The sequence below is a fragment of the Schistocerca americana genome, chromosome 2 (genome assembly GCF_021461395.2).
Source record: "Schistocerca americana isolate TAMUIC-IGC-003095 chromosome 2, iqSchAmer2.1, whole genome shotgun sequence".
Classification (NCBI taxonomy): domain Eukaryota; kingdom Metazoa; phylum Arthropoda; class Insecta; order Orthoptera; family Acrididae; genus Schistocerca; species Schistocerca americana.
Genome location: NC_060120.1, coordinates 573,767,446 through 573,792,828, shown reverse-complemented (window position 1 = coordinate 573,792,828; position 25,383 = coordinate 573,767,446). Strand labels below are relative to the sequence as shown.

The 25,383-nt window shown below is 38.2% G+C and overlaps 1 protein-coding gene across 1 annotated transcript in view; it reads right to left on the bottom strand.

Annotated features, from left to right (window-relative positions):
- Positions 1-25,383, bottom strand: part of LOC124594191 (cytoplasmic dynein 2 heavy chain 1) — a 786,854-nt gene that overhangs the window by 108,179 nt on the left and 653,292 nt on the right. The window contains exons 61-62 of the mRNA XM_047132551.1: positions 24,865-24,984; positions 2,411-2,615 (exon numbers count right to left, since the gene is read on the bottom strand). Of these exons, the coding sequence (XP_046988507.1) occupies positions 2,411-2,615; positions 24,865-24,984 (325 nt within the window). The remainder of the gene's footprint in view (positions 1-2,410; positions 2,616-24,864; positions 24,985-25,383) is intronic.

The following is a 25,383-nucleotide window of genomic DNA, read 5'->3' as shown; positions in this document are numbered from 1 at the left end:
AGCCATAGTGACTGAAACAGGCCATAGAATAAAACAAATATCTGTGATCATGGGGAGTTTTGGTTTCCACATAATTATGTAGGAACAGGACAACACTGTAAATCTAGGTCAAATAGCGTAATACTCTCTACAATTGATCTGGAATAACAAGTAAATGTAGCAGATTATCTTTTCAAGCAATTAACTTTCTCTTTATTAATAAGAAGTATTAAAAAAGATCCTGTTGCTCTACCTCTCTCATTACTGTGCTGTGGAAAGTATACAGAAAGTGGCTACTATCAGGGCATAAAAATTTATTTCAAAATATAAGATTGTTTAAAAATATCACTTTTGTTTCCAGCAAAGAAGAAGCATAAAGGCATGGGTTTAGGACAGTTTTTTACTGTGGCATACATCACAGCTATATACAGAAGACAAAGAGTAATTATATATACAAGTGCAATGAATATAATTGTTCTAAATGGACAACAATAATGCCAGGTGATTCTCAACATTTCATTTTAGTGTGTATCTGATTTTTGTTCTAAGTAAATATATTTCCCATCTGTCAGTTTTGTTTTCAGGTAATACATCTATATTGATTGAAAATTGTGAAGCAGTTAATAGCACAGAAACATAGATTCCTAGGAAATAGCTTGATCCTGAAATCTTGCAAATCCATATGGTACAGTTCAAGACAAAATAGTCAGAATATCATGAAATTAAAATAGGTCACAAACTGAAGACTCAGCACAAATGGGCTCTATTAAATTCTTGGGGTTATATGTGGCTACAAATACAGACTGATTTAGACAATTTGGGCGACTTTTATCCAGCATTACTGACATGAATACCCAAAAAATAGCATGCATACATACATATTTGTATAAACAATATAGTTGGGAATTGCTTTTGGGGTAGCTCAAATAGTATGTCTTGTACACTGGTCCAACACACAAATCCAAGGGAATCATTTAGTCCATTATATATAAGTTTGTAACTCTGATCATAAGCTTTTCTCAGAAAGCATAGCTGCTCATTCACAGTAAAAATCATTTCATTATAAGGAATCAACTGTGTCTCATTAGCTAATGTTACTAACAATTAAATTACATAATAAAATCATAACAGTTAGTAAATACACATCATGAGATGAACAAATGACTGTTCACAATTCTTCTTTTGAGCTAAAGAGAAAAATATTTAGCAATACATGTAATGCAACAACGTAATAGCCTTACGGGCAGGAAAATTTCACGGAGTAGATTACACAAAAATGATGCAAAATTAGCAGTTTTTGGCAAAATAACAGGAATTTGGCAATTTTGTTGAGATATCGTGAAATTTTTAATTTTGTCATATAAAAATGTTATAAATTTGGGGACAGAAAATTTCTCATATTTGTAACCAACAGTAACTGAAAAGTAAAACTGTACATTCACTTCTGATCTCCTCAAGGCTGACATTTGTGTATAATCTTATACTGGCTGCTGATTTCCCACATAACAGATTTTGATGTGATAATGAAAATAAAATAGCACCACAACAAGCAAAAATAACACGGTATTATGCAAAACAAACCACTGAATTTGGCACAAACAACATCAAACTTGACAAAAAAAACTGTGTTTGGCAAAATTGACAACACTGAATTTGCAAAACTAAACAACACTGAATTTGGTAGATAATAATGTTGAATTGGACAAAAAATACCAGTAAATTTAGAAAAAAGCACCAAGTTGGCAAAAAAGTAAGAGAGAAATTAACCAAAAAAGTAACACTGAGTTAGCGAAAAAAATTACACCAAACTTGGCAAAAAGTAGCACTGAATTTCACAAAAAATAGCACAGAATATTTTAAGAAAAACATGGAAATTGGCAAATAAAAGTCACCGAGTTTGGCAAAAAAAATGTTATCCTGTATTTAGTAAATAGAACACCAACTTTGGCAGAAAACTAACAACTTATGTGGCAAAATGACATCAAATTTGACAAAAAATACATCAAATTTGGTAAAAAAAACACACAATTTGACAGAAATAAACACAATATTTGGTAAAAAATAATGCCAAATTTGGCAAAAAATAATACCAGACATTGAGAAATTCAAATTTGGCAATTTAATCACTGAATTTGGCAAAAAATTACACTATATTTGGCAAAAACAGTACCAAATTTGGCAGAAAATGATAGGAACTGTGGCAAAAAAGGCCTCAAACTTGGTAAAAATACACCAAATTTGGAAAAAAAGCGCACAGAATTTGGCAAATAAATAACAACAAATTGGGCAAAGGTATTAACTAATTTGCAAAAATAGCAACAAATCTGGCAAAAAAATAAAACTGAGTGTGGCAAAAAATAATGACAAATTTGGACACAAAATAAAACAGCATTTTTCCTGCTCCTAAATATTCTTGATACGTAGTACTCACCTAAGACTTGTAATGTAAATAGAGACATTGCTGAAAGTAATCTGTCTGGGCGCAGAGCTTGCATAACAAGGACTCGCTGGAAAGGTGAAATTTTCTTCACTACTTTAGAAGGTAAGTTTGTTTCACACTCAATACTGTGGTAATATGCAGACCACAAAGCATGATCCTCCAAATGCAATTCTTCCCAAAACTTTGGTAGTACAGTCTAAAGAATAAAGATGTATTACAATTATATGCAAATGTTCTTTACAAATGTGTTCATATAGCACAAGAGTAAATGCAGCAAAAGTATTACATTAGGAGCTGATCAAAGGCATCACATGGAAATTATGTACACAAATGGAAAAAAGTTACCAGCATTTAGCCCCCATCAAGTAAAAATAATCTCTGTAATTTACAATAACAAATCAACATATGTGCTGAATGGATCTTTTTCCTCATTGATCACCACGTATTTTCCTTCAATATGTCTCTTTCATTGCACTGAATACCTAATGGTACTAACTTTCATAAATAAAAGGTAAGGTTACCATTTTTCTGCCGCAGCAGATGTGACAGCTACTGTGTTGAAGCCCAGCTACCGTGACAGTTACTTACTTTTAACCGAATGATAAAAGAGATAGCATTATTTTGTAACAGACTTGTGCCCTGAACTGGTGCATGTCAGTCATGTCAGTGGTGGAAAAGGAGGTGGGTGTCACATTACCTGAAATTTATCACACTAGATAGTGGTTGTCGACACATTTAAAAATTTTTTTTAACCAACATTCACCTTCAAGCCATTATCAAAAAGCAAGCAGGCTATAACCCATAACACTTGAATCTGAGCCTCTAGGCTTAGAAATACATTATTAATAACGATTATTCATGAGAAACACAATTCAAAAACTCACTGAGATATATTCACAGAAATAATTTTACACTGAGATCCAATGTTAGCAAAGTACTCAACAATATGCACTATTAAGACTGAAGGAACTGTTGTCTGTATCCAGTGATACAGTAAACCAGAGGCTTTGTACTCGCCAGTGTTCATTATTCTCAGCCTGGAAGTGTCAACTATGATAGGACGCAAAATGGAGACTTTCCAGCAATGTGTGTAATTGATGACAGAAAATTATTGTTAGCAATAACATGGCAGTTGATATACTGAAGTTATTCCTGAAATCCTGCACAGAATAATCTTCAACCTCCTTGGGATACCTCTCGTTTTCAGTTACAACACTAGACACTCACTTGTCTGAAATCTGGATACTGAACAGTTTGGGAACTTTTTAGCTAAATCTGTGGTCTACAACAGATGGCAATTACAAATTAAGAGAATCAATATGAGGTGTGTGTGTTACACCGTATGTGAAACATTATGAATAAAATGCTAAGGAATAGGAGACAGGCTTAACCATGCTCAATACTGTTGCAGACACAATACAATTGCATGTGCCACTCCTATAACAAGTTTAGAACAATTGTGTGTATTCTGTCCACATTTTTTTTTTTTTTCATGTTATTGACATACTCATTACTGTGACATATTAAACTGGGGATGCAAGGGACAAATAGAGAGTATTTAATGAACAGTTACAGTCAGTACTCAATTTGTTGGTTGCATAATTTGAAAACCACTGGAATAAATGTGCCACAAAAATCTTTGATCACTTACCCAATGTATAAAAAGTCTGATAAATACAGAAGTTAAATCTGAAAACAAACTGAAAACGTTTCTCCTTGACAAATCCTTCTTTTTGGTAGAAGACTCAATAATTTTGTAATGTGTGAAAGGTGATGGATATGCATTATGAACTCACAAAAGCAGACATACAGGGGAAGAAGAGAGAGAGAGAAAGAAAGAGAGAGAGAGAGAGAGAGAGAGAGAGAGAATTTGCAGATGATCAACATATAGCCACATGTAAGTATGAATGGGTACTGTGAAATTAAAATGATTTGTTCCACATCATTATGATTAATTGCAGAAATGACTTACAGTAGACAGAACTAACAAACTGACATAAGAATGAAAGTGTGGCAGTAACACCTGTACTGTTAGAATTGTATTGGCACAACTGTTCTGCTTTGTTTTGTGTATGGCATATTACATATACTGAGTAGTTCAGACCAATAATAGATATGTAATAATGTCAACATTGTACATTGCACACTTTTACTTGGCCCCTCTGTGATCGTAGGAAGTCAGCTGACTTCAAGCTGTTCTGGAGTTTTTGCTTGTTGCCAACCTTAGCTATGTAACAGAACTGTGCATTATAATAGTAAGTAACCATTGTGAATATAGCATCGATTCACGTATGGCACTGTGAGTAGTGATTGTAAATATTATTTACAGAAATGAGCAAAGAGGATGTACCTGGTCCTTCTAGTGACTCATTGTCAACTTTTGTGTCACATCTGCAATGCAATAATCCATTACATGTTTCTTTCTTTTATAAACTATAAGCTGGGTGTTCTGAGAGAAGGAGACAGGGCATGTCTCAGCAGGCAATATGCTACAATCTGATAACAATATTCTGCTTCCTCCGCTCAGGGGCCAAGTAAGACTGCATGATCAGTAAGTGCTCAGTGCCTCCAATGCAGTGTATGGATTCAGTTGGTAGCAGTATGGGACTGAAAGAGTCTATACTTACTTCAGTGTAACTAAGTTACAAAAAATCATACACCTCAAGATTTGCATCTGAAGGCAGTAGAGTGAAAAGTTCACCAACAATACATGATGTGTAAACATGACGGCATTCTTGTCGTCACTTACAACTATACTAATTTCTTTTTCACATTTACTGAGTAGCAGCGTGCCTAATATAAACATTAAGAGTTTTGCGGAATTTACATCCCTGAGTCAAAGTATCCTGATAACTTGTACAGGGAGTGGTCTATGAGGTATTATTTTACTTTCATGTTGCAGCAGAACAGAAAACATCATTCTCATGGCTTGATAGACAGCAAAATTATTTATACTTCTTCTATTGTGGTTGTGAACTGCATAGTTCACCATAAATTCACTATTGTCATCATCTGCTACTACCAGAATCACTAGATCACTGATGAAGTTTCTACAAAATGTTCCGTTAACAACTTTATACAATATTCTAACCACATATTTCTGTACACTAAATACTTTTTTAACCATAGCTCCATTGCCCCAGAAGTTTATCCTATGTGAAGATTTCTCAGTACAAATAAAGCAGAACTGATCTTCTAAGGTAACTTATCCATGTGCTGCTGCCACTTTAATTTGTTATTTACATGGATAATCAAGAACTTCGCACATGGAGTCTCATCCAATGTGTGCACATTGATCTCTGTTTCTGGTAGCTATAAGCCATTTTTATTTCCCCTTCCAAATTTGGTCTGAATCTTCTCACATAATTTTTTGTAACAAAACTGAATCCAGGAGATCATATATCACATTATCAGTAGAGAAGCCTTTAAGGAATTCAAACTGAGTAGATGTTAGTAGGTTATTCTTAGGAAGTTCAATATTATGTTGTTCACTGTCTTCTCAAACATTTTTGATAACATGGAAAGGAAGGTGATGGGTCTATGACTTAAGGCCATTTTCTAATATCCATTTTTGTAAATAGGTGTTACTTTACTTCAGCCACTATGAAAAAGATAGACTGCTACTCACCATACACATCACATAGTGAGCTGCAGGGAGGCACAACAAAAAGATTATTACACACTAACTTATTGGTCAAAGCCTCTTCATAAAAGAAAGGAAAACACACACACACACATATGCACACTCAAACAAGCAGGCACACCTCACACACACATGACTGCTATCTTCAGTCGCTTTTGCTGGACTGCAACTGTTGCATTGAACTAAAGCAGCAATCTGTAGTGGGGCAGGGAAGGGGGATGGATAGTAGAGTATGGGTGGGGAAGTAGAAGAGTGCTCTCTGGTGGAGCATGCAGGGACTACTATAGACGGTGGCACAACAATGTTTTCACAGCACTGGAAGGTTGTTGGGACAGGTGGAGGGTAGCGGAATGTGAGAGAAGCAGACAGGGGAAAAGACTGGTGAGTGCATTGGGAGAGAGCAAGCACAATGAGGATGAGGAAACATCAACTGGCAGGAGGTTATAGGACAGGGGGCAAAAACTGTTTGGTGGAGGGTGTGGGGACAGTAGTTTATTGTAGGATGAGGCAAAGGTAATTTCAGTAACAGAGAATGTGTTGTAAAGATAGCTCCCATCTGTGCAGTTCACAAAAATTGGTGGTGGAGGGAAAGATCCAGAGTGAAGAAGTCATTGAAATCAAGTGTGTTATGTTCAGCTGCATGTTTCACCACAGAATGGTCTACTTTAATCTTGGCCGCAGTTCGGCAGTGGCTGGTTGATAGTCACACCAATATAAAAAGCTGTGCAATGATTGCAGCAGAGCCGGTAAATGACATGACTGATTTCACAAATGGCCTGGCCCCTAATGGGTAGGATAAACCTGTGACAGGACCGGAATAGGAAGTACTGGGTGGGTGGATTTGGCAGGTCTTGTACCTGGGCCTTCAGCATCAATATAATCTCTGTGGCAAGGGGCTGGGAGTGGCAGAGGGATGGACTAGGATGTTGCGGAGGCTGGTTGGGTGGTGGAACAGCACTTCATGAGGTTTGGGAAGGATCTAGGGCAGGGTCTCCCTCATTTCAGGGTCTCATTGATAGGTAATCATTGCCCTAGTGAAGAATGTGGTTGAGTTGTCCCAGTCCGAGGTGGTACTGGATGACGAAGGGGCCACTACTTTTTAGCTGAGTCTTGGAGGTGATGGGAAGATTGGGGAGGTATGGGGATATGGCACGGGAGGTGCGTTTGCAGATTAGGACTGGAGAATGGTGCTTGTCTGTGAAGGCGTTTGTCAGACCTTCAGCATATTCGGCAAGGGAGTTCTTTTCACTGCAGATACGCAGTGCCTGGGTGGCCAGGCTGTATGGGAGGGCCAGCCGGTGTGGCCGAGCAGTTCTAGGCGATTCAGTCTGGAACCGCGCGACCGCTACGGTCGCAGGTTCGAATCCTGCCTCAGGCATGGATGTGTGTGATGTCCTTAGGTTATTTAGGTACAAGTAGTTGTAAGTTCTAGGGGACTGATGACCTCAGATGTTAAGTCCCATAGTGTGCAGAGCCATTTGAACCATTTTTTTTTTATGGGAGGGATTTTTTTGGTGAGGAAAGGATGGAAACTGTCAAAATGCAGGTATTGTTAGTGGTTGGTGTGTTTTAATGCTGGACTAGAGGTATGTCTGGAACCATCAACGTCCAGGGTGGTGGCATGCTGGGTTCTAGAGGACCAGGTGAAGCAGATGGGAGAGAAGATGTTGAGGTTGTGGGGGAATGAGGACAGGGTGTCTTGACCCAATGTCTTGAAGATATCAGCAGTGCACTGGCTCACCAGCTGTTTAAAAAGGTAAGTTGAGGGGGGGGGGGGGCACTACCAAGTTAGCACAAAGTTTTAGTAGTTGGATCAAAACATGTAAGAACTGCTGATTTTCAGTGACCTAATGCATAATGACTTTGTTTGTTCTCTATAAAGATGAGATGACCTGGTAAAATTCATGTCTCGTGATGGGGTATGAATGCCTGTCTTGGGGACAATTGTTTAAAGCTGTTGATCGTGGAGTAGCACAAAAGTTAGCACAGATCAAACTGAACTCATAAATTTGCATTGTGTAAGCACTAATCTCAGTTTATATCATGATGGAATAGGGATTACCTTTGACTAGCAAAATTTTGCGAATCAAGACAAATCCAATTGCAATCATAAGTTTGCATTACAAAACAACATACACTCCTGGAAATTGAAATAAGAACACCGTGAATTCATTGTCCCAGGAAGGGGAAACTTTATTGACACATTCCTGGGGTCAGATACATCACATGATCACACTGACAGAACCACAGGCACATAGACACAGGCAACAGAGCATGCACAATGTCGGCACTAGTACAGTGTATATCCACCTTTCGCAGCAATGCAGGCTGCTATTCTCCCATGGAGACGATCGTAGAGATGCTGGATGTAGTCCTGTGGAACGGCTTGCCATGCTATTTCCACCTGGCACCTCAGTTGGACCAGCGTTCGTGCTGGACGTGCAGACCGCGTGAGACGACACTTCATCCAGTCCCAAACATGCTCAATGGGAGACAGATCCGGAGATCTTGCTGGCCAGGGTAGTTGACTTACACCTTCCAGAGCACGTTGGGTGGCACGGGATACATGCGGACGTGCATTGTACTGTTGGAACAGCAAGTTCCCTTGCCGGTCTAGGAATGGTAGAACGATGGGTTCGATGACGGTTTGGATGTACCGTGCACTATTCAGTGTCCCCTCGACGATCACCAGTGGTGTACGGCCAGTGTAGGAGATCGCTCCCCACACCATGATGCCGGGTGTTGGCCCTGTGTGTCTCGGTCGTATGCAGTCCTGATTGTGGCGCTCACCTGCACGGCGCCAAACACGCATACGACCATCATTGGCACCAAGGCAGAAGCGACTCTCATCGCTGAAGACGACACGTCTCCATTCGTCCCTCCATTCACGCCTGTCGCGACACCACTGGAGGCGGGCTGCACGATGTTGGGGCGTGAGCGGAAGACGGCCTAACGGTGTGCGGGACCGTAGCCCAGCTTCATGGAGACGGTTGCGAATGGTCCTCGCCGATACCCCAGGAGCAACAGTGTCCCTAATTTGCTGGGAAGTGGCGGTGCGGTCCCCTACGGCACTGCGTAGGATCCTACGGTCTTGGCGTGCATCCGTGCGTCGCTGCGGTCCGGTCCCAGGTCGACGGGCACGTGCACCTTCCGCCGACCACTGGCGACAACATCGATGTACTGTGGAGACCTCACGCCCCACGTGTTGAGCAATTCGGCGGTACGTCCACCCGGCCTCCCGCATGCCCACTATACACCCTCGCTCAAAGTCCGTCAACTGCACATACGGTTCACGTCCACGCTGTCGCGGCATGCTACCAGTGTTAAAGACTGCGATGGAGCTCCGTATGCCACGGCAAACTGGCTGACACTGACGGCGGCGGTGCACAAATGCTGCGCAGCTAGCGCCATTTGACGGCCAACACCGCGGTTCCTGGTGTGTCCGCTGTGCCGTGCGTGTGATCATTGCTTGTACGGCCCTCTCGCAGTGTCCGGAGCAAGTATGGTGGGTCTGACACACCGGTGTCAATGTGTTCTTTTTTCCATTTCCAGGAGTGTATTTTATTTTGTGCAAATACAAGCTGAAAATAAGTAAATACTGAAGAAGGTTTTGCTAACACAAAAAACTGACAAGCTCCAACATTGCTGAAGTTCAAAATAATATTTATGACCAGTAAGGTTAGGTTACTGTCCATGCAAGTAATGAATGCAGGTAATAATTGACCTCATGACAGTTCTTAGAGGTGACTCATAATTAATGTAATTAGGTAAAAGGTATTTAAAAGACACTTAGTGTCATAGTAAGGAAGAGAAATTAGAACTATTTCCAGTGACCAGAGGGCAGTCAATAACAACACTGTGCTCATTGCTGGGCACCATGCCAACATGAACCAAGCATCTCCATCCCATATGGTTACCAGTTTCTCTTAGAACCTGCTGAGGAGGTAGAAGTGAGATGTTCTTGATCCGACCTAGCCACCTGCTCACTGCTTGATCTCTTGTTGTCAATATTCCCTACCATGATTTTTTTCTCTAGATTTTCTCTATCTCTTCTCACAGTATTGCCAAAGAACTGGAGAATTTTTGGTTGAGATGAGGAAAATGGAACCTGGAGATACTGAGTTGCTCAATAATGGACACATCTCTTCTTTCAGTTCATTTTATGCACAGCATTCTGGATCAGCACCAAACCTCAAATGCACCAATAGTCTGCTTGTCCACGTTTCATAACTATAAAAGAGGATGGAAAACATGAGTGTTTCAGTATGCAGGACCTCTGTGGTGTTCATTATTGCCATCACTGCTTTGTTCTGGCAGACCTTGGTGAGCTTCTTCACATCCACTCACGCTAGCATGATCTGTCTTCTCATTTCATTTTAACAGCTTTCTGTGTTGCAGATGGTTGACCCAGAATAGATGAAAGAGTGCACAACTTCCAGTTCCACTAACTGACCTGTGCCTTGAACGTGTGCTTCTCAATTAGTTACCATGACTTTGGATTTTATGAGACTATTCTGATATATATGATGGATACACTAAGCAGATTCAGAACGATGTAGGTTGCAGTAGGTACTGGGAGATGAAGAAGCTTGCACAGGATGGAGTAGCATGGAGAGCTGTGTCAAACCAGTCTCTGGACTGAAGACTACAACAACAACAAAATGATGGATTAATATCATTTACTTTTGCTAGTAGCTCAGCGAGTTCATTGTAGCTGCTGGCTAAAAGCATGGTGTCAACAGCAAATCAAAGGTTGTTAAAAGTTCTACCACCAATTGAGAGGGCTTTAGTCCAACTATCGAGAGCATTTCTAACAACATGTTGTACATAGATGTTGTACCAATTGGGGGGGGGGGGGGGGGGAGGGGGGGCATAGAATGCAAACAAAGATTGCATTGTTAGTTGTAACAAGCAGAAGACATGCTTTGCTGGAACTGTACATTTTTCTAGACTTTGCCTGAGACAAACTCATGCTGCAGTGTTCTTCCTCGGCAAGCCAGTGGGAATTTTCCTTTCGTGAGACCGTGCTGATTTGAAATTTTAGATTTGCATATTGTACTGGTCACATCACTTCTGCATAATCTTTTGCTGATTGTATGAGCACTCATATGTACTGTGAAATTTTAAACATTTGTGACTGCCACAACAAACCCATACTGTAGGCTAAACTTGTGTGTGCTCCTTTAAAATTTTTGAGAACAGTAGGCCTATCCTTATTCAAAACAATCTTTCTGTAATTTCACTGTATAATTGAACGAGAAATGGGGTATTTGGGAATTTTCAGATGCTTAAAAAACTATATTTTCATAAGTTATTGGTACGAGTGTTCTTAGATAACTTATTTTGTAGCAAATCAGCATCTACGATTCACAGTTACTGCCAAAGAACAGGTCATGCTGAATATCTTTGTATATCAATGCAAATAAATGTGCATTTTTGATCATTTTTTTGAAGTTACCATTGTCCCATGCATAATCAGTTTGTAGTAAATTGGCATTTGTGATTTAGTTATTGTAGCAGATATTGTGTTACAATTAGTTTTCTCTGACAGAGGAGTATATATTATCTACATTTATCATAAATTAACCTCAAAAAGTTTTAGAAAATTAGTAATTTTTTGCTGCAGAATTTTCTATTACTTTAATAGAAATATCATTTGTGCATTTGCTTAACTTCTTGTAGGGAATTAATACTTTCTCAGCTCAACAGATATAAAAGACAATCAGCAGGCTCAGTTTAAATTTATTTGTTCATTCTGCTGTAATACATTGCAGCATCCAAAAGCAGACTCACAATGAATGCTGTTCTTGAACATGGGATAAGTTGGTTGAATTTTGTAAGCTGCTGAAAATCATCCCAACTACTGTTAAATGATTGGCTGATTGGCAGCTGCTGCAGATCAGTGTGTTGGAAAATCTCCAGTACTATCCTCTCCTGGAGATCTCGTTTCCTCTGCAGAAGTACAGGATCTGTCATTACTCACCCATTTGACTGCAAGTGGTGCTTCGGTGGTAGATCTAGGCATCCTGTACAGTGTGGACAGGGACCAGGGAGGCCTCACGGTGTTATAATGATCCCCCTAATCTACAAGTTGAGACTGAGCCAGTAGGACCCACTTCCCCTGTTTTGGGAAAACCTGTTTTGTCTAGTGTCAAGAAGAGACAAATGAAAAAGGGTAGGGGCCAATTAATCATCATCAGTTCATATGAATGATGAATGATGGTATCCCTTAGGGAAATGGCAGCAAGGGATAGGAAAGGACACCAGCTGCACCCAGTGTGTATGCCTGGGAGCCTCATTAAACATGTTGATGAGGCTATTCCAGCAACCACTGAGGGCCCAGGATGCAACCAACTGCAGACTGTAGCAAACATTGGAACAAATAATGCCTGTTGTCAGGCTCTGAGCTCATACTTGGATCATTCCAGTGACTGGTAGAGTAGGTTTGGAAAACCAGCCTTGTGCATGGAATTTCAATGAAGCTCACATTATCCCCAGAACTGATTGTGGCAAAATGGTTTTGAGTCAAGTGGAAGGACTGAACCAGAGACGTCAAATGTTCTGTGACAAACTAGGCTGTGAATTCCTGGTCTTGAACCACAGGGTTGAGAACTGTAGGGTGCCCTAAATGGCTCAGGTTGCACTAAACATTAGAGGCTGCTAGCCAGGGCGCTGACAGTGTGTGGACTGTGGAGTGTACACAGTGGTTTTTTTTTTTTTTTTTTCAGATTAGGCAACTCTCCTTCCAATCCAGATAACAACAGTTGTGGGAAACCCAGAAGTATCATTGTAAGATTCAAAGAAATGCGTCCCACAGGTGAGAGCAATACAATCCTAGTGGTTAACTGCCAAATCATTCGCAACAAAGTGACAAGAGTTTGAAGCACTCCGGTGAAACAGTGAGGTTCACATAGTACTAATGACAGCAGTGAGATATTTGGAGAAAATTTACTGTTACACTGAAATGCTAGACTTATGGGAAATGGAAGTGGTGTATTTTTCATAGTAGAAAAGAAATTCAAATCCACTGAGATAGAAATTGGAGCTGGATGTGAGATTGTTTGGGCAAGACTCAGTATCAGGTGAGGACATAAAATGATAGTTGGGTCTTTCTATAGCTCACCAGATTCATCTCAAAATGTAACATAAAACTTCAGAGAAAACCTCGGTTCACTTGTACATAAGTTCCCCAATCATATTGCAGTCATAGGTGGAGACTTTCATCATCCAACAATTCATTTGGAAAATTACAGTTCTGTTAGTGGTGTGTATGATAAGACATCCTGTGAAACTTAACTAAATGCCTTCGCTGAAAACTACCCAGAACAGATAACTGTGAACGAACTCATGATGGAAATATATTGGATGTAATGGGAACAAATAGATCTGACCTCTTTGTGGATGTCCACATCAAAACAGGTGTCAGTGACCATGATCCAGTTGTGGCAACCATGACTACAAAGACACAATGAACAACTAAAACAAGAAGAAAGAACTATATGTTCAGTAAACTACATAAAAAATCAGTAGTGTCACACCTCAATTAGAAACTTGAAACTTTCAGCACAGGGCAGGAGCATGTAGAGGATCTCTGGCTTTAGTTTAAATGAATAGTTGACCACACACTGGATAGATATGTACCCAGTAGAACAGTTCATATTGGGAGGAAAGCTCTGTGATCAATGGTAACTGTAAAGAAACTTCAAAAGAAAGAGAGATTACTGCATAATAGGTGTAAAACAAACCATAGGGTTATAGATAAAGAGATGCTGAATGAAACACGTTTGGCTGTCAAGAGAGCAATGCATGATGCCTTCAGTGACTACCTTAGCAGAATATTGTCAAGAGATCTTTCACGCAACCCAAAGAAATTCTGGTCATATGTTAAGGCTGTTAGTGGCACCAAAGTTAGTATCAAGTCCCTAGCGTATGAGACAGGAACTGAAATTGGGAGTAGCAAAGCAAAAGCTGAAATGCTTATCTCCATTTTCAAATGTTCCTTTACAAAGGAAAACACAGGATACTTGCCGCAGTTTAAGTCTTGTACCACTGATAAGATTATTGAAATAAGTATTAGTGATAGTGGTGGTGATGTTGAGAAACAGCTGCAATTGTTGAAACTGAACAAAGCTCCAGGTCCTGATGGAATCCTGTCATATTCTATACTGAACCTTTGGTTGAGTTAGCCCCTCTTCTAACTATAATCTAACATAGATCCCTTGAACAGAAAACTGTACCCAGTAGTTGGAAGAAAGCACAGGTAACACCTGTCTACAAGAGGGATTGTAGAAACGATCCACAAAACTACTAACCGAGCGAGGTGGCGCAGTGGTTAGACACTGGACTCGCATTCGGGAGGATGACGATTCAATCCTGCGTCCGGCCATCCTGATTTAGGTTTTCCGTGATTTCCCTAAATCACTCCAGGCAAATGCCGGGATGGTTCCTTGGAAAGGACACGGCCGACTTCCTTCCCTAATCCGATGAGACCGATGACCACGCTGTCTGGTCTCCTTCCCCACACAACCAACCAACCACAAAACTACTATCCAATATCTTTGACATTCATTTGTTGTAGAATATTGAAACATGTTCTGAGCTCAAACATAATGACGTATCTCAAACAGAATGGCCTCTATACCAATGAGCATGGATTTCAAAAACACTGATCACGTGAAACCCGACTTGACTTTTCTCATACGACTTACTGAAATCTTTGGATCAAGGCAGACAGGCAGATGCAGTATTTCTTGATTTGTGAAAAGCATTTGACTCAGTACCACATCTACAATTTATCATCAAAAGTTTGATCATATGAAGTATCAAGTGAAATTTGTTACTAGACTGAAGACTTTCTGGTAGGGAGGACACAGCATGTTATCTGGGATGGAGAGACATTGTCAGATGTAGAAGTAGCTTTGGGTGTGACCCAGGGATGTGTGTTGGAACCCTTGCTGCTCATGTTGTACATTAATGACTTGCAGACAATATTATTAGTAATCTCAGACTTTCTGCATGTGATCCAGTTACCTATAATAAAGTATTGTCTGAAAGAAGCTGCATAAATATTCCATCAGATCTTGATAAGATTTCAAATTGGTGCAAAGATTGGCAACTTGTTTTAAATATCCAGAAACATAAAATTGTGCACTTCACAAAACAAAAAAACATAGTATACTCTGACAATAATATCAGTGAGTCACAGTCAGGATTGGCCAACTCATACAATTATTTGGGTAAGGATCTGGAATGGAACAATTATAAAGGCTCAGTTGTGGGTAAAGCGTGTGGAAGACGTCGGTTTATTGGTCGAATGCTGAGAAAGTGCAGTCAGTCTACAAAGGAGATTACTCATGCAACCAATTCTGAATAGTGCTCAAGTGTATGGGAACTGAACCAAATAGGACTAATAGGGGATATTGAACACATACCGAGGAGGGCAGCAGAAGTGGACACAAATTTGTTTGACCCATGGGAGAGTGTAACAGTGATGCAGAAGAAACAGAACTGACAGACTCTTGAAGATAGATGTAAACTATCCCAAGAACTTATACTAACAAAGTTTCAAGAACCAGCTTTAAATGATGACTCTAGGAATATACTACAACCGCTACGTATTGCTCACTAGGGATTGTGAGAACAAGATTCAAATAATTATAGCACACACAGAAGCATTCAAGTAATCATTCTTCCCACACTCCATAGAGAATGGAATAGGCAAAAAACCCAATAGCTGGTATATTGGGACATATCCTCTGCCATGCAATTTTTGGTGGTTTGCAAAGTATAGATGTAGATGCAGATGTAGATGTAGAACCCTGTCTGATACCTTTTGGTACACTGAAGAAATCAGACATGCCAGCACTCGTCTTCACATCTACAATGTGATTACTGTACAGACTTATGATCACTGCTGTCAAGTGTGGTGGGACCCGAACTCTACAAGCACCTGCCACAATTTTTTTCCAGACTACACAGTCAAATGTTTTCCTATTAAAAGAAAAGAAAAAGATCTTCAGAGCTGTATTCCAGCATGAGACCACCGAACCATTCAAATAAGCTCTGTTAGCATTTGGCTGGTAAATATCACTTTGCTGATACACTTGCTGGTTCTGTTTATCTATGCATGTGCTGTTGTCATAGGAGTTTAAGCACATGTTTAGTAGTTAAAAGTTTTACACAAATTGTGTGTTTCCTGATATTCGAACCTAGATAGAATATTTTCTAAGTAATGACTGAACACCTCTTAGAAAAATTACCTATGTTCAAATAATAGAAACAGCTAGAAGTTCAGATGTAAACACACCAGGGTGAAATACAGAAGAAAATGCAGTCAGTGTTGAAGTTGGCGATATGAAGCAGTGTACATAGCAGTGACCAACTCAGTAGAAATATAAGGTCAAGTGCTCATGTTACCAAGTGTTACTTACAATCTTTTCAGAATGAGTGATAAAACTGTGGAAGACAGTGTGCTTGATGTTGGTAAAAAGGGAGCAGAAATCAGTGGGGAAAAGTGCTATTTAAAAATGGCCCTTGGGAAGACAGTGGATGTAAATCAGAGATAGATTCAACATTTTATCACAGCACAGGTAACATTAAGGTTATTGATGAGATTTCAAGACCTTCACCTCCGGAGGACTGTGATACTAAGGGCGAAGAAAGTAGTTACGATGCAATGGAAAAGGTTAATACTATACCTGAATTGCATGAAGGAACACATTGTATAGAAGAAAAGTCTGGTGGACAGTTTAAATTTAAAAATGGGCAAAAGTAATAGCCACCTCAAAAGTGACATTAAAAGGGACATCAGTAATCTAAACTTGAAAATAGATAAAAATAATAGTAAAATGGCCAAAAATAATAGTAAAATTGACAGTTCAAATACAAAATTGGGCACAAATAGTAATAACCTTAAAACAGAATTTAATAGTAAGGACTATAAAAAAAGAATTTAACGCTGACATTAATATTTTAAATCCAAATTTGGACAAACAGATAGATTCAGTGAAAGATTGTTTACAGTAAATTAGAAAATGTAAAAGATAGTTTAGAATCAAAATTACGTAGTTTTGGTAATGATATTTGCTTCAGCAAAATGAAATTCAAAACCATTGTAATATGCAGATGGAAGTTGACCTTGTTGATTCTTGTCAGGCTACTACAGAAGCAGTCAATAAATTCTGGTATAATGATGATAATCAACTGTTTTCTGATGCAAAACAAAAATACAATATTGATCGTAAGAATGTAGGGATAATTCAGGAAATTTTTAAAGTAAAATACTGTTATCTTTGATGACTTTGGTGTACAGCATGGGCAAGCAGTGAGTACAATTGTTGACAAAGTCGATAATATTGTACTGGAATGTAAAGTTGAGGAAGGCAAGTCATTTGTAATTAATAATGATGTAAAGAAAAATTACTTAATTAAGACTGATGTAAATTAAGCTAAGTTGCATGTGTGCGGGTGGTAAATGATGATGTTGAAAAAGTTAAGGGTATTGCTAAAGAGGGATGGAAATCTTGCTTAGTTAAAAATGAGGTAAATGAAAGGCATAAAGGAGGATAATCATGAACAAAGATACTTTGTAAACATGATGGATGGCTATATGGGAATGGCCAAATGCCATTTCTTTTATACACACACTAGTTGGTACGCAGCATGTTGCTGCCGCAGAAAACATAATTGTGATAATATCATTTGAAATATGAAAGAGATATCTTATTTAATTATGAATGATAGAAAGAATGATATTTTTGTTGTTGTTGATAATGAGTACATTTGTTGAAACTGAATGATATATAAAGGAGAAGTGTAAATGATTTCATTTTATATTGCTGACTTTATTAGTCAAGTGCTTTATGGTTGACAGTATATTTTGTTTCTCCATCTTCAGCAAAACCAATAAATTTCTTTGCTGTCTGACTTGTGAGCATACAATATACAACTGGCCCTGTGAAACACATGGATTTCCTAGTTTTAATCTGCACACCTCATGTGACTGGCCATGTGCCTTGTTGATGACCATTGAGAATAGAAGTCAAATAGGGAACTGCATTTGTTTGAAATCAAATGGCATGTCAGTTCAAACATTGGGAATCCATGGAATAAACATATCTTCTCCTTTTGACATTCCATCATGAAAAATTGCCTCGGTGACATTCAGCAATAGTTTCTTCACAGCAAGTTTTGTTCCATTATGTAGTCGGGGTGGATTAATGTTTTGCAAGAGGATAACTGGCACACTAACTTTGAATGAAGATTTGTGCAGTGTCACACCAGCAAGATTCCAATGAATTTAAAAACTAGAGAGGATAATTAACAATTTCACCTGCATTCACAATGCTGTCAATCAATTTGTAGGTAACAGATTTCCTCTTGAATTGTTTGGTTGACTGCACTGACATCAGTGATTTTTGCTGCCAAAATAGCACATTTTCGAAGTCATTTATGATTTTTATAATTGATGACAACTTGAGGAAAAAGTTTTTGAATGAGATGTTTGATGGACAACAGAATAAACAAAAGTTCAACGAAAATGAAATACATTTTGTGGTGGCATCAACTGCTACTTTTCCTTCGCCAATGTTCAATAGCTGCTTTGCAAATTTAGCTGCCAACGCATTGTGCCGCAGATGTACACTCATAATTGCCTTTAATGTGAATTTTTGCACATCTCCAAAGATGCAATGCTTTGAGGCAGGCATCAAGCTCATTAGCTGGTGTTAATGTAAGTAACACTGGAAATTTTGTCTAAAGTTACCAGATAATAAAATGAGAAATGAGTATTCATTTGATCGTAAATCTTTAAGAGTTCAATCACTTGCTCCAAGTAATTTCTTATAAGCCATGTTGCATTTACCCCAGACATGACCTTACAATTTTTTTTAACTTTAGCCATGTTACATCTTTTGAAATGTTACATGTTGGAGCTTCTGAGAATTGTATATCCAATGGCAATTTGAGCACCGAATGCGCTGCTCATCCACCATCTAATAATGTAGCCACAATATGTGATGAAGCAAGAGCTAAAGCAATTTCATTTCGAAATCAAATGTGAGTCAATGGCAAACTGGTGATGAACATTTTTCCAGTGCCGCAAGGTGCATCAAGGAAGAACAAATCACCTCTGCCATTTGACATGGCATTTGAAATTGCCTTGAAGGCCAATTTTTGTTCTGCACACAAGAGTTGTTCATTAGATTCAACAAACGCATGCAAATCATTGGCATTGTACTGCTGTCCTCTCACTAAATTGTGATCAGAAAGGATAAATGCAGAATGTTCTGGTGCAAACACACCATAAATGAGCTCTTTGTTGCTGACATTTAAGCATATGTCCTCGATTTTGATTAGAGTTTGATTGAAAATATTGTCTGAAAAATTGATGGAACTGCCAATGCTAATGGTATGAACATAGTGCAAAGTGTTTTCTCTCAAATCCTCTCTGAATTTTTCCCACAAATCTTTCAGGTTGGATGGCGAACATGTCGTCAAAATGTTCAATGCTCTTTCAGATATGGTATGACTCATGTGCCACCTACTGTAAGTTAATTATACTATGCCTACAACCTTTGTACAAGTGCAAGCAATAAGTTGACAAAGTTTTATCACAATCATATGAACACTATGGCAGTGCACACAATATGAACAAATGATCAAATAAACAAACAAACATTGGTTTATAAAGAACAAGAAAGAAGGGCAAGAAGTTACAGCTAATGTACGTTATGTGGCGAAGAAAAGTGTACAGGTTGTAAAAGTGACGTTGAGTGTGTAAATAAGACTGTTGTTTGATTCCCTGTACTTAGTAAAACCAAAATTTTCGAATGTGATGGCAATGTGACTAATATGAAGACAATTTTCAATGTGTATGCAATGATTAAGAGAATTATTTTCGTAAACTGTGAAATGTCAAAGATTTTGTTGCTTGAAGTGCTGTATTTGCAATTGATTAAAATGATAAAAGTCAGATTTTAAATAGTGCTGTAAGTTGGTACACAGTGGGTCAAGTTAACTTTGAAGCCTTAAATAGGTAGGGAGTTCACTATTTGGCAAATAGTGCCTGCTCAGATGGGAGGCTTCTTTTCTTGGTGCACTCACTTCTTCAACAATTCTGCCTGTAGTGTATATAATCATTTTTGTTCTACTGTGCTCGTCTCAAATGGGCAGTAATTGTATTTTTCTGTATAAATACACAATAATGTTATTCAAAGGGGTGGAAGCCAACAATATGTTGTATAACAATTTTGTGAAACGTCTTGATTTATTTTTGGGTTCAGTAGCAACAACATTTTGTGTGAAACAATGAACCTCTCTCAGCTTAAAGAAATGTAAATACCAAGGTAAGCTAAGAATTTGAGAAAATACAAAGCTGCCAGAAAATATTACTGCAAAGCTAAAGGAAAATGTAAGTATGTGTAAGTGATGGAACTTTTTTGATATGCAAAAGTAAATTGTGTAACTGATATTAATATGAATTAGTTTCTATATAGAATGACACTTTCCACAAGTGTTGCATTTCAGTATAGAGTGCCAGGTCACAAACTTTTTCAAGCCTAGTGCACATCTGGGTCAGGTAACAGAGGATGTAGGTGCCTTATGCAAGGATTTCACGAAGGAGGATGCCGTGGTTATAGTGGGTGGTCCGGGAAATAGCATTGACAGAGACTCTGAATATTCCATAGAGAGTGACCTGGTGATGATAGCATCAGCAACGAAGCATACGAGTGTGGGATATGTGTCTGTGTTGAGACGCCATGATCGACCTCATTTGAACTCTTCTGTAGGGAGGGTGAACTTGTAGTTGGAGTGACTGCTTAGGACGGATATAGGGTCCCATATTGGTTTGATTCCTGTGGATGCTATCGATAGGTGGTACTACACTAGGCATGGCCTTCACCTCAATAGGAAAGGGAAGGGAAAACTGTCTGGGTTGATTGCAGAAAACTTAAGGGGGGACACTGGCACAAGTGGTAAAATACCAGTGGTCACAGGTGTCAGAGGGACGCCTTTTTTAGGATAGGGAAGGGGGAAAGAAAATGAGTTTTAAGAGAGATTGGCAGACACACTCAGTTTGAGTCAGATTTTATCATACAGCCTCCATTTAAACAGTGTTTAACAGAAAGTAATCAGAAACTGCCAGTTCATCTTCGACAAAGGAGTTACAATCCCATTAGTATGCAGTATCAGTTATCTTTATTACACCAGAACATTCCGGAACTTAGAAATAAAGTTGATGAACTACTCATTTGTATCGATGAACTGAATTCATCTAACCAAATTGACATAATTTGGCTCTCTGAACATCAAGTGACCACTGATATAGATATGTTAGACATTTCAGGATTTAAGCTAGCTTCCTACTTCTACAGAGTAGATATGGATGGAGGAGGAGTTGCCACATTTATCAAAAACTGCCATAAATTCAAGAACATTGACATTAATAAATTCTGTTTAGAGCAGCATCTAGAAGCATGTGCAACAGAAGTAGAGTTCCATAACAGATCCTATATAATAATAACTATTTATCGAACACCTGCAGGAAATTATAATCTATTCTTAGATCATCTAGAAGCTCTTTGGGTTATTTAACAGGAAGAAACAAAGAAATTTTGATTGCTGGTGACTTTAATACAGATTTTCTAATGCAATCTTCCAGTAAACATTCACTGCAGTTAGTAATGTTGTCTTTCAATCTAACTCACACTGTAAACTTTCCAACTAGGATCACTAAATCCTCAAGGACAGCCATTGATAACATTTTTATAGACAAATCAAAGGAACAAAATCATATCATAAAACCAGTTATAAATGGACTATCAGATCATGACATGCAGCTCCTTGTTTTAGATGTAAATTCTAAGCAGATTATCAAGACTGCTAAATCTGAGTACAGGAGAGTAGTCAATCAACCAAAAATTGAGTGTTTCAGAAAACTGCTCAAAGATATGAACTGGAAAGATATTTATAGTGCTCATGACATGAATGAAAAATATAACACATTCATGAACAATGTCAGTACCATGTTTGAAAACTGTTTTCCTCTAAAAGTTACTCAAATTAAACAGAAGTCTATAATAAAACCACAGATTACACAAGGAATAAAGTTTTTCTGTAAGACAAAAAGGAAAATGTATCTGTCGACCACGAATAGCTCCAATGCTGATGATTTAGCTAAATACAAGGAATACTGTAAAACATAAAAAAAAAGTAATTCAGACATCTAAACAAATGCACTACGAGAAGAAGATAGCAATGTCAGGGAACAAAATAAAAACAATATGGGATATAGTGAAAGAGCAGACTGATAGAAGCAGAAAGGAACAGGAGCAAATAGCACTAAGGGTAGATGACACATTAGTAACTGATGGGCATAGTGTGGCAAATCTATATAACAAGTACTTTATATCCGTTACTGATAGAATGGGACTTTCAGGATCAGTAAATAATGCCCTTGAATATCTGAAACTAGCATTCACAAATAGCTTCAAGTACATGAATATATCACTCACTTCACCAAAAGAAATAACTTCCATAATAAAATCTTTAAAAACAAAGCATTCTAGTGGGTACAATGAAATATCAACAAAGTTAATTAAGACATGTTCTTGTGAGTTTAGTACAATTCTAAGTTACTTGTGTAACCAGTCAATTATAACTGGTACATTTCCTGACTGGCTAAAATATGCAGATGTTAAGCCTCTATTCAAGAAAGGGGATAAAGAGATACCATCAAACTACAGACCAATTTCACTTTTGCCAGCATTCTCAAAAATTTTAGAAAAAATAATGTACAGGCAGCTGCTCAACCATCTGACCACAGATAACATATTATCAAGAACACAGTTTGGATTTATGAAGGGTTCTGATATCGAGAAGGCTATTTACACTTACAGTGAAAATGTACTTAATTCATTAAATAACAAATTACAAGCAGCAGGTATTTTCTGTGATTTGTCAAAGGCATTTGATTGTGTGAACCACAACATCCTTTTAAGTAAATTAGAACTCTATGGTGTCACGGGCAGTGCTGCAAAATGGTTCAAGTCATACCTCACTAACAGGAAACAAAGGGTGTCAGTGCAAGGGACTAGTGAATTAAGTCATCAGTCATCATCAGAATGGGAAGAAATTACATGTGGTGTCCCACAAGGATCCATCGTAGGACCATTGCTTTTTCTTGTGTACATTAATGATCTCTCATCAGTTACACTGTCAGAAGCAGAGTTCGTTTTGTTTGCAGATGACACAAGTATTGCAATAAATAGTATGTCAAGTGCAGTTCTAGAAAGATCTGCTAATGATATTTTCATGGATATTAATAAATGGTTTAAAGCCAACTCACTGATATTAAACTTCGAAAAGACTCACTATATGCAATTCAGAACCTGTAAGAGGTTTCCACCCAGCATATGCATAAAATACGAAGAAGAGCAGATAGAAGAGGTTGACAGTTTTAAATTCCTGGGATTACAACTTGATAATAAAATCAGTTGGGAAGAGCACACCACAGAACTGCAGAAATGCCTCAACAAATCTGTATTTGCAATTCGAGTGTTAGCAGACATAGGCGACATAAAAATGAAAAAGCTTGCATACTTTGCCTACTTTCATTCCATAATGTCATATGGTATAATATTTTGGGGTAACTCTTCGAGTCAAACAAAAGTTTTCAGAGTCCAAAAGCGTGTAATATGTATTATTTGTTGAGTAAATTCACGGACGTCCTGTAGAAACCTCTTCAAAGAACTGGGTATACTAACTACTGCCTCTCAGTATATTTACTCATTAATCAAATTTGTCCTAAATAATATATCTCTTTTTCCAACAAACAGCTCAGTTCATACATACAATACCAGGAACAAAAATGTTCTGCACAAGGACTTAAAAGCACTTACTTTAGTTCAAAAAGGGGTCCACTACTCAGGAACACACATCTTCAATAATTTGCCAGTAAACACAAAAAATTTAGTTACAAATAAAGATCAGTTTAAAAGGAGCCTGAAAGACTTACTAGTGGCCAACTCCTTCTACTCCATTGACGAATTTTTTAATAGAAACAAATGATGTATATATTCATACTATTAGTATCGTTATTTCACCTTAAGAAAAAAAAAAAAATTGACATGTTCCACATCCACGAGGATCTCCTCAGCACGGATCTATGGAACGAAAATCTAATCCAATCTAATCTATAGATACAATAATGATCAGAGCTCTCACACTGTAAATGTCATATTTAAATGACATAATTTAAAAGAAGAAAAAAAAGAAGCATGCACATAGTTGTGCATAACACAGATTCAATGAATGACAGTTATAGCTAGCACCACTACATGATTTGATGTTGCAACAAAAACTATTGATTTTACAGTTAGACTTCTGTAACAAACATTTTATGACAGATAAATAAAATCTTTACATTTAAGATCCAATTGCTAACATTTTAAGGGAGGAGGAGGATATTGGTGTTTAACGTCCCGTCGACAACGAGGCCATTAGAGACGGAGCACAAGCTCGGATTAGGGAAGGATAGGGAAGGAAGTCGGCCGTGCCCTTTGAAAGGAACCATCCCAGCATTTGCCTGGAGTGATCTAGGGAAATCATGGAAAACCTAAATCAGGATGGCCGGACGCGGGATTGAACCGTCGTCCTCCCGAATGCGAGTCCAGTGTGGTAACCACTGCGCCACCTCGCTCAGTACATTTTAAAGGATGTAGCAAGGTAAAGTCAGTTCTAAATTAAAACACAGGACTTGTAAAACTGAAGGAAATAGTAAAATTGATAAAAAAATGCCCACCTTTATTGTGTAAACATCTATTAACTGTTCCTTACTTATCCAATCTGGCAATTCACCACCAATACTACCAGAGTCTGCTCTTATCACAGACAAATGCTGTCCCAGAAAAACACTCCATTCCTGTAACACATAACAAAAAATGTTATTTCTAATATCAAGTTGATATGCTGGTGCTCTGCAAGCGGAAATACACTGATATATTTGCAATTAAGTAATATTTCAGGTCTTGAACAAAAGCAAAGTTGCCCAGCATGCCATAAAACAAGAAAAGGCTAGACAACTGATATAGGTCAATAAATGTTTCAGTGCAAATAAAAATTGTTTGATTTCTGTTCCAGTATTTCAGAGAAATATTTCTAGAAATGATGTAGCTTCTGCAAAAAATATACATACAATGATGGTGCAATCCAGTACAGAGCATTAAGTCAGTAAAACTGTATGGAAATAAAAAGTACAAAAATAAAAAGTCAGCAGGGATTGATGAAGCTCCAGTATGTGTACTGAAAGTATGCACTCACA